We start from the raw sequence: 15,072 nt of genomic DNA, 5'->3' as shown, positions 1-15,072 counted from the left end.
TTTCCTAGTTAATGCTGTACACTGAGCTTGCATAGAGCATTCATGGGTCCACACTCAACAAAGCGGCATGCCCATCTCACAGGCTCAGAGCCACGAAGCTTCAAGAGATAGAGAACAATGCCCATCAAGATTTCTAAGAAAAGGATCTAAACCAAGTCCAGTATGGGTGCAATATGGAAAACCCATTTGTCCACATTTATCTCAGATTCCCATAGCTTATTTCAGATGCTTTAATTACCAAGACCGTAGGACTTCCTGTCAAGGTTTAAATGAGACATGTAGGCTTCTGGTGATATCAATACCAACAAATTAGGGTATATGAACATGCCTAGAGACCCCTCAACCTCAACAAACACCACAGCCCCATCTTACATTCTCTCTAGAATCCTCAGTGCACTACCTGCCCAGACCCATGTATGGGAGAGGGGTCAGTATGCTATCAAGCTATAGGCAGGACTCACATAGTCATCACTCTCCTGTAAAGTGTCCACATCTTTGTCATGTGTTCTTGGTTAGAGGACATCCTTTCCCTTCTCTCTGCATGGGACTGCAACCCAGAGGTACTTAGGAACTTTTCTATTTAATAAAAAAGGCACAATATAAGACAAGTTGGCAGATAAAAATCCCCTGAGGTCTGAAACAAGGTCAAGAGGTCAGAATAGGGAAATGATGTTTGCCTGGAGACCACATGTATCTACAAGGAAATAAAGGACATTTGTTCCCGTGGCTGCTAACACAGTGACCCCTGGGACCAGAACAGCTCCCAGCCAAACTCATATATATTTTTAATGAAAACCTGCAAATTAGATTAGTTTAATTTGACCACATCTGCCTTTTTAAACAAAGGAAATTACCATTTTAATAAGAAGACCAGCTATTTGTCTAAGGGAAAAAGGTCCTCGTGAGGTCTGCTTTGCCTGCCCTATTTCCATTTTTAAAAGAGGAAACAGGAACAGTGGGGCAGAGGCCAGGTGATCTGACCTGAAAATACACAGTGGTTTTCCTGGGCAGCACCGAAAAGAAACAAAGAACTTTCAGGGATCCCCACCTCCATAGATATTTGCAGCTTCTGTGGGTAGTAGGGCTCCCCTTGGCATGTAACTCTACTTAAAACCTGTACTGAGCCCTACTGTGTGCTGGGCATGGTGTCAAGGTAGGATTCAGTAGATCATGGCACTTTCCAGAGAGGAAGTACAAGAGAGAAGCCAGACCTTAATGCTCTCAAAGGAAACCAGGTAGCAGGAAGTAGCTGGCAATTGGGCAAACAGAAGACAAACAGACAGACTGAGGGCCAGAGGGAGGATGAGGCTGGAGAACCAGCAGTGCCAGCAGTCTATCCTTCGGGAGCAGCAGCAGTTTTAGTTCCTGAAGCTCCTCTGGCTCCCTTGTGGCAAATGTGCGCTTCAGCAAGGACAGTGCTCTCCTGGTCTGAATGGAGCTTAGCCCTTTCTCCAGGCTCTCTTGACCTCCCAGTCATCCACGATCTCCCAGGGAGCTTCCCTGACTCTATCTCCTTCCGCAGCCCGACTGACTACACATGATTAGCTCCTGCTCTTTGCTGGTTCTGTACCCCACTACTTCCTGTCTGCGCCCAGGAAGCACTCATTTCACCTTTAGAAACTCAATATTTCTGTTTTTTTTCAATTGCTGAAAAATTCCTAATTCCAACTAATACTCATGAAGAACTCCACAGAGTTTCTTTTGATCCTTAAGAAAGCAAAGCCATCCTGGTACTGTCCTAAATGTGCAATTTGCCAGGAATGCTTCCATTTTGGGAAATATGTTGAAAGTGGAGCTCATTATTGAGCAAATGCTATCGATGAGCTTCTACAAATGTAGATGGCACAGGTCAGTCAAAAGACACAGTAAACATGAGATGTGTGAGGCTGTTGCTGGTATAGTACGGCCTACCATTTTATAGAACATTTAAAAAATACACAGAAGGATTACAAAGAAGTATAGTATAGTAAATACATAAACCACTAACGTTTATGATCAAGTATGAACCGTACATAGGCGTGCATGCTATAATTTTATACAACCTGACAGTGCAATAGATTGGTGTACACCAGTGTTACCACAACAGTGCTGTGTGCTACAGCATGACAGTAGCTAAGGCCTCACTAGGCAATAGGAATTTTTAAGCTCCATTATAATACCTTGTGGATACCAGTGTGTATGCAAATCCTTCATTGTCCAAAATGACAGTTGTGGCTCATGATGATAGACAGACCTCTAATTGTCCTCTAATCTTCCAAATTGCTATCCTCTCCACCTCCAAAATGGCAGTAATAGAAACTACTCTGACATCTTCAGGGGAACATATCTAATTAGGGTAAGCTTTTTCACCCCACTTAGACCACAACCCTCCCACTCATCAGGGGCCATGGCATAGTCATGACCATAGTCATGGTCACTCACCAGGAAAGCTTTCCAGGGGTAGGTGAGCATCAGTGTGGTGGCCAGTGCAAACCATGACTGCATCGAAGACATCCACCTGCTTTTTCCCTTTACACTCTGTGACTACCTCCCATTGGCCTGAAGTAGAGAAATCTGGCCTTTTTTTCACACTGCACACAGTGGTCTGAAAAGAGACAGTCACAAGGAACTGTAATCACAGCCTATTAGTGCAAGTCCTCCCTGACATGACTCCCTGTAGAGTGTTACACAAGGGCTGTTATCACAGGCACCATCACATCACAGGGCCTCTGTAGGGACATTTGATTCTCATACCCGACAAGTGTCGATGAAGTAGACTATGTAAAGTAGAGTTGGCAAACTAGTGCACTGTCCTCTGCTTCTATGAAAGGTGTAAATGGCCAGTCTCTTGGTCTATGCTGTTAGGCTTTGCAGCAACCAGGTAAAACTGGGGCTTCTCCTGTGCTTTGGTGGCATGCCATGCACTAATGGCCTGTTCCTCCTCCCCTTGACACCCCCAAACTCCTGATATTTGCTTACCCCGAGTCCCATTCCCAGTGGCTGGCCTTAAATATGTGACTACAGTATGGGTCTCCCTTTTCACTGAGAAGAGAAAAACACCTCAGTGGCTCTCATTTTATGTAACAAAGTCTTTCTTTGCCTTCTATAAATGCCCATTTTACAAGCAACTATAAAGAGGCTGTGAGAGAGGGATTATTGGTGGCATAATTCTTAGCTTGGCAAAATACAGGTTACTCTGCCCAGTCTAAGTATACCGAGAATGTGTTCTGATGTGTTTGTATGGCCTTGGCCATAATGTCTTGGTAGAGTAATAGAGATCTGACCAAGCCCCAGCCATCCTGCCAGGCACAGCTCCCAATCATGAGCTTTTACACAGGTCACCTTCTTCATTTGGTAGACCCCTGTTCATCCTTCAAGACTCAGCCTGGACATTATATGCTCTAAAATAAAACTTCCTTGAAGCCTGGTACCTCATGCCCTGAAGGTTAAACATCCTCCTCTAAATGATAATGTCTAGGTCTCCATAGCACTTTGTAACTCTTCATTTTATTAATTATATGAACAATAATTTTTTTCTGTAACATTTTGGTCTTTTCAATTTTACTGCTTAGAATAGTGACAGACTTATTGAAGAAGTGTCTTTCTTAGACAAAGGAAGTACCCCTGGGTTGTAAATGACCGACTTTGGAAGTTATCATTTTTATTTTTGTTGTTTAAGAAAATGGGGCATAAGTTAGCAGAAGACTTGGGAGAAAGCTTGGGCTTTTTGCCAGATATCATAAATATATGTTGTTTTATGTCCACAACTGCAAATCATAGAAACATCACAGAAAACTTTACATAAGGAAGGAGACAGAAATGATCTGAGGTAATCATGTTGTTTTATAAATGAGGAAACTTAGACAAATTGAAGTTGAGAAACCGTCTTGTCTAGGATCCACATGTTAATTTGTGGTAGAGCAAGTACCGTAATTCCCAGTATCCACTACACTGGGTTGTTGTGAACACATAAAATAGTATATTGGACAGTACAAGGAAGCTAAGTAATAGTGGAAAAGAAGGTTTTGAAGTTCTGATCCCTGTCAGTTCTCCTCATCTGTTTTATTAAAATCAAAGAGCTTGAAGGCAGTGAAAACACCCTGGCAGCTGGCTTCCCGTAGCTGCAGCCTAAATGTATCTGAGAGACCTCTGCCTCAGTATTCTTCATGGACCAAAAGGACAAATCATAGCATCATTGTCTGAAAAGGATAACTACTCATGCATTTCAAGCCAGTCTTGACAGGTAAGTGCAGGTAGTCGAAGCCTCACTATTCATTTACTTCATGAATATTCTCAGACACAAAGATGCCCCCAAACCCCCTTACCTTGAATTGGATATACTTTACAAGGTCAAATTCTTTGGCATACATCCTGAAATACTCCAGGACCTGGGAGTTGTGCATGAAGTTGGGAAAATGATCTGGGATGGGGTAGTCACTGAAGCACATCATCTCCTTAGAGGTGTTGATGATCACTGATCTGTAAATGCTGGCCCTTCCTTCCTCGGGATTTTCCTGCAGTAATTAAGAAGCATTTATGGCAACTTGAGATTTAACTTCATGATTTACAAATAAGCATTTGAAAAGTTTTCTGAATAAAATGTAATTCAAATGAATCACTCACACCACACACACACACACACGCACACACACACACACACACACACACACACACACACACACCCTTCCACATCTCCTAATATTCTCATCCTTTGTAATTAGTTATTCCTTTCCTCTTGAATCTGAGTCATCTTTATACCTTTCTTTTAACCAACAACATGCAGTTGAAATGGCATTGAGTACCTTTCAAGACTAAGTCATAACTAACCTTGTAGCATCTGCTTGGGCCACTTAGAAAGTTCACTCTGGTGGCAGTCAAAAGCCATGAAAGAAATCCAGCTATCTTGAGACCATGGCACTGTAGGAAGCCCAGCCTAAGCCCATGAAAACACTACGTGGAGCAGAAAAACATCCCGCCAGCTCCAGAAGCTCTAGCTATCACAACCACAGTTCTAAGCATATGCACAAGGCATATGAAGTGTCAGTCTCAGCTGTCATCCCGAGTTCAGTTTCTAAGTGAGAACAGTCCACCCAGTGGTAAGTCTCGGGAGTTTCACAGACATTACGAGACCATTCTCCAGAAATGATTGTACAAATTCATATTCCCAAGCCTAATTACTTGTTTTCTCTATTTGTATCAACATGGAGTAACAGTTGTTTATAAGATAAAAATCCAGAAATTAGGACCCTATACTGAGTACATAGCCTTTTAAAGACACATTCATCACTGTTATCAAAGACTTGTTAAGGATGTTAATATCAGTATTATGTGTGATTTTCTGAATGTACAATGTAATGGACATTTTTACAAATGTACAAATTTACAAATGTAAATGTGTATTTTGTAAATGTACAAAAGCTAAATGGCTGATAAAAATACCTAAGATTTGAAAATTATTGCTCTAGATTCTTGCTATCCAAAGTGTGGTTTGTGGACCAGCAGAAAAGGTATCAATAGGGAAATTTGTTAAAGGCACAGAATCTCAGAGCTCACTAAGGAGGAGACTTACTACATCAAGACTTGCATTATGGCAAAACAGTAAAGTAATTGATTCAGATTAACATGAAAACTGAAAAGCACTGCTTTTTATAGCATTAATTCCTAATATAATATTTTCCTGCCTATGACAAATTTTCTTTAAAAATATTGTATTTTTTTGTTATATGGAGTGTTTTGCCTGCATGTATGTAAATGCATCATGTGTATGCAGTGCCCATGGAGGACAGAACAGGGTGTCAGATACCCTGGAACTGGAGTTACGGGTGATTGTTAGCTGCCATGTGGATTCTGGGAACTGAACCAGGGTCCTCTGCAAGAGCAGCAGGTGTTCTTAACCACTGAGTCTTCGGACTCCAACCCCTACAACAAAAGTCATTTCCTCAAAAACTTCCTAATAACTTCCTATATATTAATTATAGTTAATGTGGTGATCCCATAAAGGAACAGATGATCCCAGCCTATTTTACAACTGAGATATTACAAATTTTAGGTTTTCCACTTTGTTATATTAAATTTGCGTTATTATGAAAACTCACCCTGGTCAATTTAGACCCCCTCTTGGTTTATTATCAGACTGTATAGATACTTGGATTTGGGCTATTATAAACTGTTTTAAACATTCTGAAACACAAGAGTGTGCTTATTGGATCTGTTCACACTCAGGCTTGTTTTCCCCCCTGCTTTATTCAAGAATTATTTAGTTTAGAAATTCTAAATTGGTCATTCCCATTTCTCTATCCCCAATTCCAAGAATTTGTTTCTTTTAAAAAATTTTTAATTACATTTTTATTTATTTTGTGTGTGATTGGGGGGAGGGGCATGTGCATAAGGAGGTCAGAGGACAACTTGGTTGTTTCTCTCCTTTCACCACATTCATCCAGGGAATCAAACTCAGGTCATCAGGCTCGGTGGCAAGTACCTTACCAGGCCACCTCACTGGCCCTCATTTCTGTTTGCCTGGTAATCAGGTTATGAGAGTGTCCTTTAAAAGTCTCGTACGGTATGGCTGTAACTGTATTTGTGTTCCAATTAAAGGTTTGCATGTTGCCCTACTTCCTATAAAGTTCTTGTTTCTCACGTTAGGACTTTAAAACCTCTATAATGTCTTGTATAATATCATGTAGTATATTCTATATCCACTCTACTAGATTGTAAGCTCTTTAACTTTTATTTGTGGGTTCTCAGAGTAAAATTATAAATAGCACTCAGTAAATATCTAATAGATGTATGTTAAGTTATATTGGAAAGGTATATAAAGTAAATTTTACCAAATACATAAAAATTAATGAAATATGTCAACATGCACTTCAAAATAATTTAAATATATCTAGCTCAATCTCAAAAATATTTCTAAAGAAAATTGCAAAATCATATGAAAGTTAAATACATAAGGATGGCTTTTGTATGATTTAAAATAGCAATTGTCAGTTATGAATTGTGGATCAGTTAAAAACAAGTTAAGCGAGGCATATTGGCGCACACCTCTAAATCCAGAACTCAGGAGGCAGAAGCAGGTCGAGCTCTGTGCATTTGCGGTCAGCCTGGTCCACAGAGCTAGTTTCAGGCCAGCTGGATCTACAAGGAGACCCTGTCTCAAAATAACAACAAAAACAACAACAACAAAAATCCCAACAAACAAACAACAACAAAACATAAAAACCACAACTGAAAATGTCTCTTAAATGCATGACTGGTTTAGCAAGTCATAGCATTTCAACATGATGCAGAATTTACCTTCCACACCATTCAGAGGCAGCCTGCTAAATGCAAAGTAGATCCTGACACTCCACAGCTTCCTAGTTTTAACATTTTCTTCTGGAAAGCCAACCTATGGATTTTGAAACTTAGTGTTATACCCAGTGGTCTTCATTTAGTGCTCTCCTCAATGAATCTCACATTTCCAATTCGTTAAACTGTTCCTGTAACAGTTCCAAGTGAAAAATTCCTGTCATTCTAGGGTCACGTCAAACGTCAACAATAATGTTAGAGACGACTCTGCTGCTTTTCTTTAGAGTGCTAGGTCTGGTTTATCTTCCAAGCCTGCTCTCTCTTCATGTTGCCATAAAGGAAAATTAAATATGCTGTATTATTATGTATTATTTCCATAATTTTGATGGACTAAGAGTAGGGAATATACCTTTACTCTGCTTTATATCTCTGTTGTCTACAGAGTACCTGACATATGCTTTGGAACAAAATAATGGATTATAAAAATGAATTTGAAGACATCAAAAACTTATAGGTCCTGGGGAGGTAAATACTTGCTATGCAAGCATTTGAATAGCAGAATTCCATCCTTAGTACCCACATAAAAGACCAGGTGTGGTGGTGTGTGCTTGTAATTCCAGCTAGGGAGGCAGAGACAGGAAGTTCTCTGGGCCTCTCTGGCCACTCAATCAGCCTAGCCTAACCCTGTCCATAAGGAAACAAAGTCTTCCAGGTTTCCTGGAACATGCTATAGGAATTTACAACAATGGTGACAGCATGCACAAGACCCACGCAAACCCAAACCAGACAAAAACCCAGCCTAGAACTGGGGAAATGGGCAGGAGGCCCCAACCTTAGCTGAGGAACTGTTGGCAGCTGGTTGCTGCTGGGTGAGGGAGAGTAGATCTTTAAGGGAGTGATGAAGATAGGCTGAAAAAGTTCCAGTGGAAGAATTCACACTGAAGGACATCTGGGTACACAAACTAGACTCAAAGGACCTTGATATAAAGGACAGAATGCATGAAAACCTGTGGGCGGGCTATGGGGATGTCCACACAGGAGAAGGGGTCTAAATATGACTAAGATGTATTATATGAAACACAAAAATTCAATCAAAATATACATTGGAAAAAACATTGGATAACACTCTTCATGATGAATAATGTACAGCAACCCAGTATAGGGAGAAACTTCCCTTAATTCAATAAAAATATCTAGAACATACATATAGGCAATATCAGGCTTAATAGTGAAAGACCGAACACTTTTCTCTTGATAGGGAACCAGGTAGGGTGTCCTCTCTTGACACTCATAGTTCACATTTACACTGGAAGTCCCAGGTACATACACTTGTGAAAGACAAAATTAAAACTATCTATTGGCGATTACATGAGTGTTTTTGTAAAAAATCCCCAAAGCATAAAAAAAATAAAACTCCTGCAACTAACTATTCCGTACAACCAGGTCACACAAAACACCGTCATCCTCTAAGTCGGTTACGGGGCTGGGATGATGGCTCAGGTGGTAGTGATTTCCTTGCACGCATGAAGACCTGAGTTTAATTCCCCCAAATCACATTTAAAACAAGTCAGGCATGGAGCCATGTGCTCATAATCCCAACACAGGGAAGGCAGAGATGAGTGGGTCCCTGGGATTTGTTGGCCAGCCAGCCTCACCTTCTTGGTAAGTTCTAGGCCAGTAAGAGACCCTATCTTATAAAAAAGGTGGACAGTGCCTGAGGAATGACACCTGCAGTTGTACACACACACACACACACACACACACACACACACACACACACACACGTCAATTGCATAGCCAGCCCTGGTGATGCAGGTCTGTAATCACAGTACTTGAAAGCTGAGTCAGAAGAATCCTCAAATTCAATGCCATTCTGAACTATATAATAAATTTGAGGGCAAGACCATGTATGTATGTATGAATGTATGTCTGTATAAAAGATTACTTACATACTGAATTTCTTATATAACAGAATGAACAATTGGAATTTGGAATTTTTTGAAAAATATATTATTTACAAGATCAGCCCACCAATTAAATAGTAATAAATCTTTAAAACTATGTATAAAATAATATGAATAAACTACAAAACATAGACAAAGAAAATCTGAGGTTTAAATAAACAGAAATCTACTGTCTTTGTGGAATGGAAGATTCAATACTCTTACGATGTCTGCTCTTCCGCCCTGCTGTGCAGATACAGTGCAGTTCCCATCAGCATCCCAGCTAGCTATTTTACAGATACCAACAAACGGATTCTAAAGTTTGTATGGGAGGACAGAAGGCCCAAAATAGTGAACTTTGTTGTTAGGTGTGGACTGGGCATAGTAACTTTCTTCTAAATGGAACAAAGGTGATAAACTTTACACTGGCAAAACTCTACTTCAAAGACATCAAAGTTATCAGAAACAGTGCTCAGTCATATTGAGACTGATTACCTTTAATATGACCTAGTGAGAATTGTACTTCACCTCCCGGGTCTTTGTCCCTAAACTGCAGAACCTCAAGCTAACCATGAGCAAAACATCAGACAAACCCCAATGGGATATTCTATAAACACCTGACCAGTATCCTTGAACCTGCTGAAGGCATCAAAAACAAGGATGCCTGGGGCTGGAGAGATGGCTCAACAGGTAAGAGCACAGGCTGCTCTTGCAGAGGACCCAAGTTTGATTCCCACCATCCACATGGCAACTAACAACCATCCATAACTCCAGTTCTGGGGGATCTGAAGACCTCTTCTGACCTCCATGGGCATTGAGTGACACAGGTGCACCTACCTACATGTAGGTCGTACACTTATATGCCTAAAATAAAAATAAATAAATAAATAAATAAAACAAGGAAGTCTAAGAAATTGTGACAGCCAAGAGGAGCCGTAGGAGACACAATGACCAAGAATTCTAGAGATCCCGGAACAGGAAAAAGGTTATCAGTGTGGGGACCTAAAGGCCCCACCTTGCAGACGTCTGAGAGGAAGTTACTGGGGCGCGGCCTGACTTGCTTTGAAAGTCTGAAGAATACTTCCGCACTGCTGAGGAGTGCATGATCAGCACGTGACCATCCTTAAGATACACCCTGGGGGCGGGGATTCCAGGTGCCTTTATAAGCTCTGTAACACCTGCAATAAATGAGTCCCTGCTTGACTAGGCTCCCCGTTGTGCCTGAGTGTTCCCAGTATTGGGGGTGGTGTAGGCTCGCAAATGGCGTGCTTACTCATCCCCAATCATCACTGCCCGGGGGTCACTGGCTCGAACCCCCGGCAACTGGTACCCAGTGTGGTGCTTGAAGGAAGGTGAAAAGAAGAAAAGGAAGAAGAAAGAAAGAAGAAAAACGGATTGGGGCCAATCGAGAAGTTCGGGGTAAGCAAGACCTGGAAAGATGGGTAAAACAACTTTTAAGTCTGAGGACCTGCCACTTAAAGCGCTAAGAGATATGCTTAAAAGCAGGGGATTGGATCTGTCAGATCCGGTAGCTCAAAAATTTTGGGCAGAGGCTGTTCATTTGGCTCCTTGGCTACTTGGGGCTAATGTTTTTACTGGGGATACATGGGAACATGTGGAATGTCTAGCTCGACAAAGGGAGGTTCAATTGGGGATTGATCCACGACTGGAGTTCTACCCTATTATTTCGGCCTTAAAGGCATGCTTTCAGCCAAGAGCCCTAAGCCCTCAGCGCCACCTCCTGACAAGCCTTCAGAAACCCCGGCATGGGAATCATGGGAAGAGTTTGAGGAAGAACGCAGAAATGCAACAGAAGTGAAACCAAAAGCAGCCAAAGTAACCACCGGCACCTCGGGAGTGCCCTGGCGAGCTTCAGGGCTTCCTGAAACCCATGAAAACCATCCCCATTTCCAAGATTCTGACCCCACTCAGGAGGCTTCTGTGAGGCCACGGGTGGAAGTGTATCCTATTAATGTAAACCCAGGAGGTGAGTGCCCTGACCCCTGGTATTCCTGGGAGGTGAAGGATTTAAAGGAATTAAAAAAGGCAGTGGCTGAGGATGGCCCGGGATCACCCTGGGTAGATACTCTCCTCCAAGGCTTGGCTCATCAGCAGTGTACTACAAAGGATTGGCTGGACTACCAAAGCAGTCCCTCCTAGCCCTATATATATTAAATGGTGTGTCCTCTTTAAGGAGGAATGCAGGATACAGGCTGAGAGGAATACAAGTGCCAACCCACCGGTCCCCATTACTTTTGGGATGTTGACTGGTTCAAGTGACCGTTATGCCACAGGGGAGCAACAGTCAGGCATTCCAGTCCCATATACAGAACAGGTCAGGAGCACAGGATTAAATGCTTGGAGAAAATTGGACGAGGGGCCTACCGAATCCCCCCTTGCAGGAATTAATCAAAAGCCTGGTGAACCCCTCTACGAGTTTATAGACAGAGTAGAGAAGAGATTAGAACCAAAATTACCCCTAGGCCCACTGAGGGAGCAATTCACTAAACTCCTGGTATGGGATGGAATGGATACTGATCACAAGATAGCCTGTGCTGGCCTTAAGGACAGGTCCATGGGACAATGGATAATTGCCTCCAAGGAGGTGGGAACCCAGAAGGGGCAAACCAAAGCCATGGCTTCTGTCTTACAGATGCAAACAGAGGCTTTGACCCATGCCCTAACCCAGGCATTTAATTCACTTAACCTGGGATAGCAGGTAACAACAGGGCCTAGAGGAATAATAGAAGGCCCATGTTTTGCTGTGGCCAGAGTGGCCATATTAAAAGAAATTGTCCTCACTGAGAGAACTGGCCTAATCCTGGAGGTGGGGTATCAAAAAGGCCTCCATCTATGCCCCAGAGGGGGCAAACCAAAGCCATGGCTGCTGTCTTACAGATGCGAACAGAGGCTCTGACCCATGCCTTAACCCAGGCATTTAATTCACTTAATCTGGGTCAGCAGGTAACAATGGGGCCTAGAGGGATAGAAGGCCCATGTTTTGGCTGTGGCCAGACTGGCCATATTAAAAGAAATTGTCCTCAGCAAGAGAACTGGCCTAAGCCTGGAGGTGGGGTATGAAAAAGACCCCCATCTATGCCCTGTCCCCGGTGTTGCAAAGGGTTCCATTGGCAGAAGGATTGTAAATCCAGATTTGATATTGAAGGAAAGCCTTTAAATTAAGTGGGGGGCAGTCTCCAGCCCCATTGACAAAAGGAGGACTTCCCCATGATTGACTACATTTACAATGCCCTGGGGGAGGGATTGGGAGAGGAGAAAAACCTATGGTGAATTGGACAGTCCCTATTATCCCTGATGTAAGGCCCAAGATGGATTTTGAAATAGATGGCAGGAGGTTTCGCTGCCTAGTGAACATGGGGGCTGATAGGACCATTCTTAGAAAGGAGGATGTCCCACCATGATGGCATCTAGTTTCTGGGCCCTAAATCCTAGGTGTGGGAGGATACACCCCATCAGAGGAGACTCGAGAATGGCTCACCTGGCAGGATGCAGATGGAGCTAAAGGGGAGGTGTGACCCCTGGTGGCGGCAGGGTTATCCGCCAACCTCATAGGACAAGATATTTTGGGGGATGCACAGGCCTGCATAACCACTGATAACAAGGCCTTTTATGATGACCTTTTGGACCTTGAAGAGTCTGATAGGCTTCCTGAGTCAGCAACTCAGGGGTTGTCTTGCCATATCAATTACAGGGGGTACCCAAAGAAAGAGTATCGGGTTCACCCTGAATTCTAAGGGCCACTGCCCCCCTCAGGTTTCAGCTATCAGGTGGTCCCCTGGGGCACTGGTATGAGTGGAGCAGTGGCCATTGCCCCAGACAAAGCTACAGGCTTTAAAGGAAATTGTGCAGGAACAATTACGGTTTGGCCACATCCGGCCTTCTGTAAGTCCATGGAACACACCCGTCTTTGTTATTAAAAAAGCCTCTGGCAAATGGAGAATGTTGCAAGCCTTGCATAAAGTCAATGCTAGAATGACCCTAGTGGGTACACCCTTAAGGGGGCTGCCTTGGATCCCTGCTATTCCCTCAGGTTTATTTCTTATAGTTATAGACATTAAAGATTGTTTTTTCTCTATCCCTCTACAACCCCAGGATTGTGAAAAATTTGCTTTCTCTGTACCTTCCACCAACTTTAAAATGCCTGATGAGAAGTATGAATGGACTGTTTTACCCCAAGGTATGGCCAATAGCCCAGCATTCTGCCAAAGCTATGTGAAGACCCTTTTGGGGCCTGCTCACTTGCTGCCACATGCCACTGTGTACATTTATATGGATGATATAATCTTGGGAGCTCCAAGCCCCCAACAATTAGAAGAGTTATATAAGGTTACTCAAAAATGTCTACAGACAGGCGGACTCTATGTATCTGCTTATAAAATGCAGACTATTACTCCCTTTAAAATTCTGGGAACCATACTCTCTTTGGAAGGAGTAAGTCCTTTAAAACCACAACTGGCTGTCAAGCCCACCGTAACCCTGACAGAGCTACAAAAATTATTAGGAGAAATTAATTGGCTATGAGCCTGGATGCCTAGTCCCACTGAGACTTTAAGACCACTGTTTCAGTTCCTAGTAGGGAGTCTTCAGAACTAATTCACCTGGCTCCTCAACACCTGGACATCTTACATGAGGTCCAGGATGCCCTGGACCGAGCCCAACTTGCCTGGTACACGCCTAGTAAAGATCTTGAGTTATGGGTACTCTCCGGTGAGACCCTGATGACATCCGTCCTTATGCAGGATGGGAACCCCCTTCAATGGGTGCATGCCTTTCTGGGAGGCGTACCTCGGGTTTATACACCCATGAATCAATTGGCTGACCTGATTGAGAAAGGACATGAGGTAGCTCTGAGACATTATGGCACAGACCCTCTTAAAATTGTTATTTCCTATTGGCTTAGGGATTTGGAATGGCTCTGCAGAAATAATAACTGAGTGGCCATAGCCTTTGAAGGGTTCCTGCGAAATTTGGACTGTCATTATGGCCCTCATAAATGGGTGACCTCCTTTCATGCCATCTGTTGAGATGCTCCTGGCCCTTTGTCAGGGAGCCCTTAGTAAAAGCATACAATGTTTTCACTGACAGGGGCAGATTTGGAGCCACAGTGATAGTATACCCAGGGGCAGATGAGAAACAAAAAAGATATGTCCACACTTGTGATGGCTCAGCTCAATTCAAGGAACTCATGACCATTGCTTTAGCATTAACAAAGATAAGTGAGCCCATGAATTTGTTTTCTGACAGTCTGTATGTAGTCAATATTCTTCCAGGGCTATTAGGTTCTCATATCCGGTTGGATGGGAACCCCATTACTCCCTTGATGATTCAGACTCATACGCTCCTTAAAGAGAGAGAAGCCCCTATCTTCTTACAGCATCTTAGGGGGCACCAAGAATTGCCTGGGCTTTTATCCCAAGGCAATGCAGAGGAAGACAAGGTGGCTTCCACCCAGGCCCTGTCAGCAGGCCTGAATGAAGCTCAGGGCTTACATAACCTAACTCATGTAAATTGGCTGGGACTTCATGAGAGGTTTCCTCAAGTTCCCATCAAGGACCTAAAGAAGATTGTACATACCTGTAAGTCTTGTCAACCCTTTCTATAGGTACCACCTCTGCAACAGCCAGGGGTAAAACCCAGGGGACTCAAGCCCAATTCCTTATGACACACGGATGTCACACACTATGCTCCTTTTGGAAAGCTTAAGTATATTTTTGTGTCCATCAACACATTCTCACATGCCTTCTGGGCTACCGCTCATACAGGAGAGAAGTCCAAACATGCTCAGTCTCATTTTCTCCAGTGCTTTGTTATGTTGGGACTGCCCCAACTAATTAAAACTGAC

The 15,072-nt window shown here is 42.9% G+C and overlaps 1 protein-coding gene across 1 annotated transcript in view; it reads right to left on the bottom strand.

The window, feature by feature from the left end:
• Window positions 1–2,413: 2,413 nt before the first annotated feature.
• Window positions 2,414–15,072, bottom strand: part of LOC103732010 (dimethylaniline monooxygenase [N-oxide-forming] 5-like) — a 19,609-nt gene continuing 6,950 nt past the window's right edge. Inside the window, exons 3-4 of the mRNA XM_008830533.2 lie at window positions 4,305–4,493; window positions 2,414–2,584 (exon numbers count right to left, since the gene is read on the bottom strand). Coding sequence (XP_008828755.1) covers window positions 2,414–2,584; window positions 4,305–4,493 — 360 coding nt within the window. The remainder of the gene's footprint in view (window positions 2,585–4,304; window positions 4,494–15,072) is intronic.

This window comes from Nannospalax galili, unplaced genomic scaffold (genome assembly GCF_000622305.1).
Source record: "Nannospalax galili isolate Female #2095 unplaced genomic scaffold, S.galili_v1.0 scaffold455, whole genome shotgun sequence".
NCBI classification, from domain to species: Eukaryota; Metazoa; Chordata; class Mammalia; order Rodentia; family Spalacidae; genus Nannospalax; species Nannospalax galili.
Note: the sequence above shows the minus strand (reverse complement) of the source record. Positions and strands in the feature narration are given on the sequence as shown.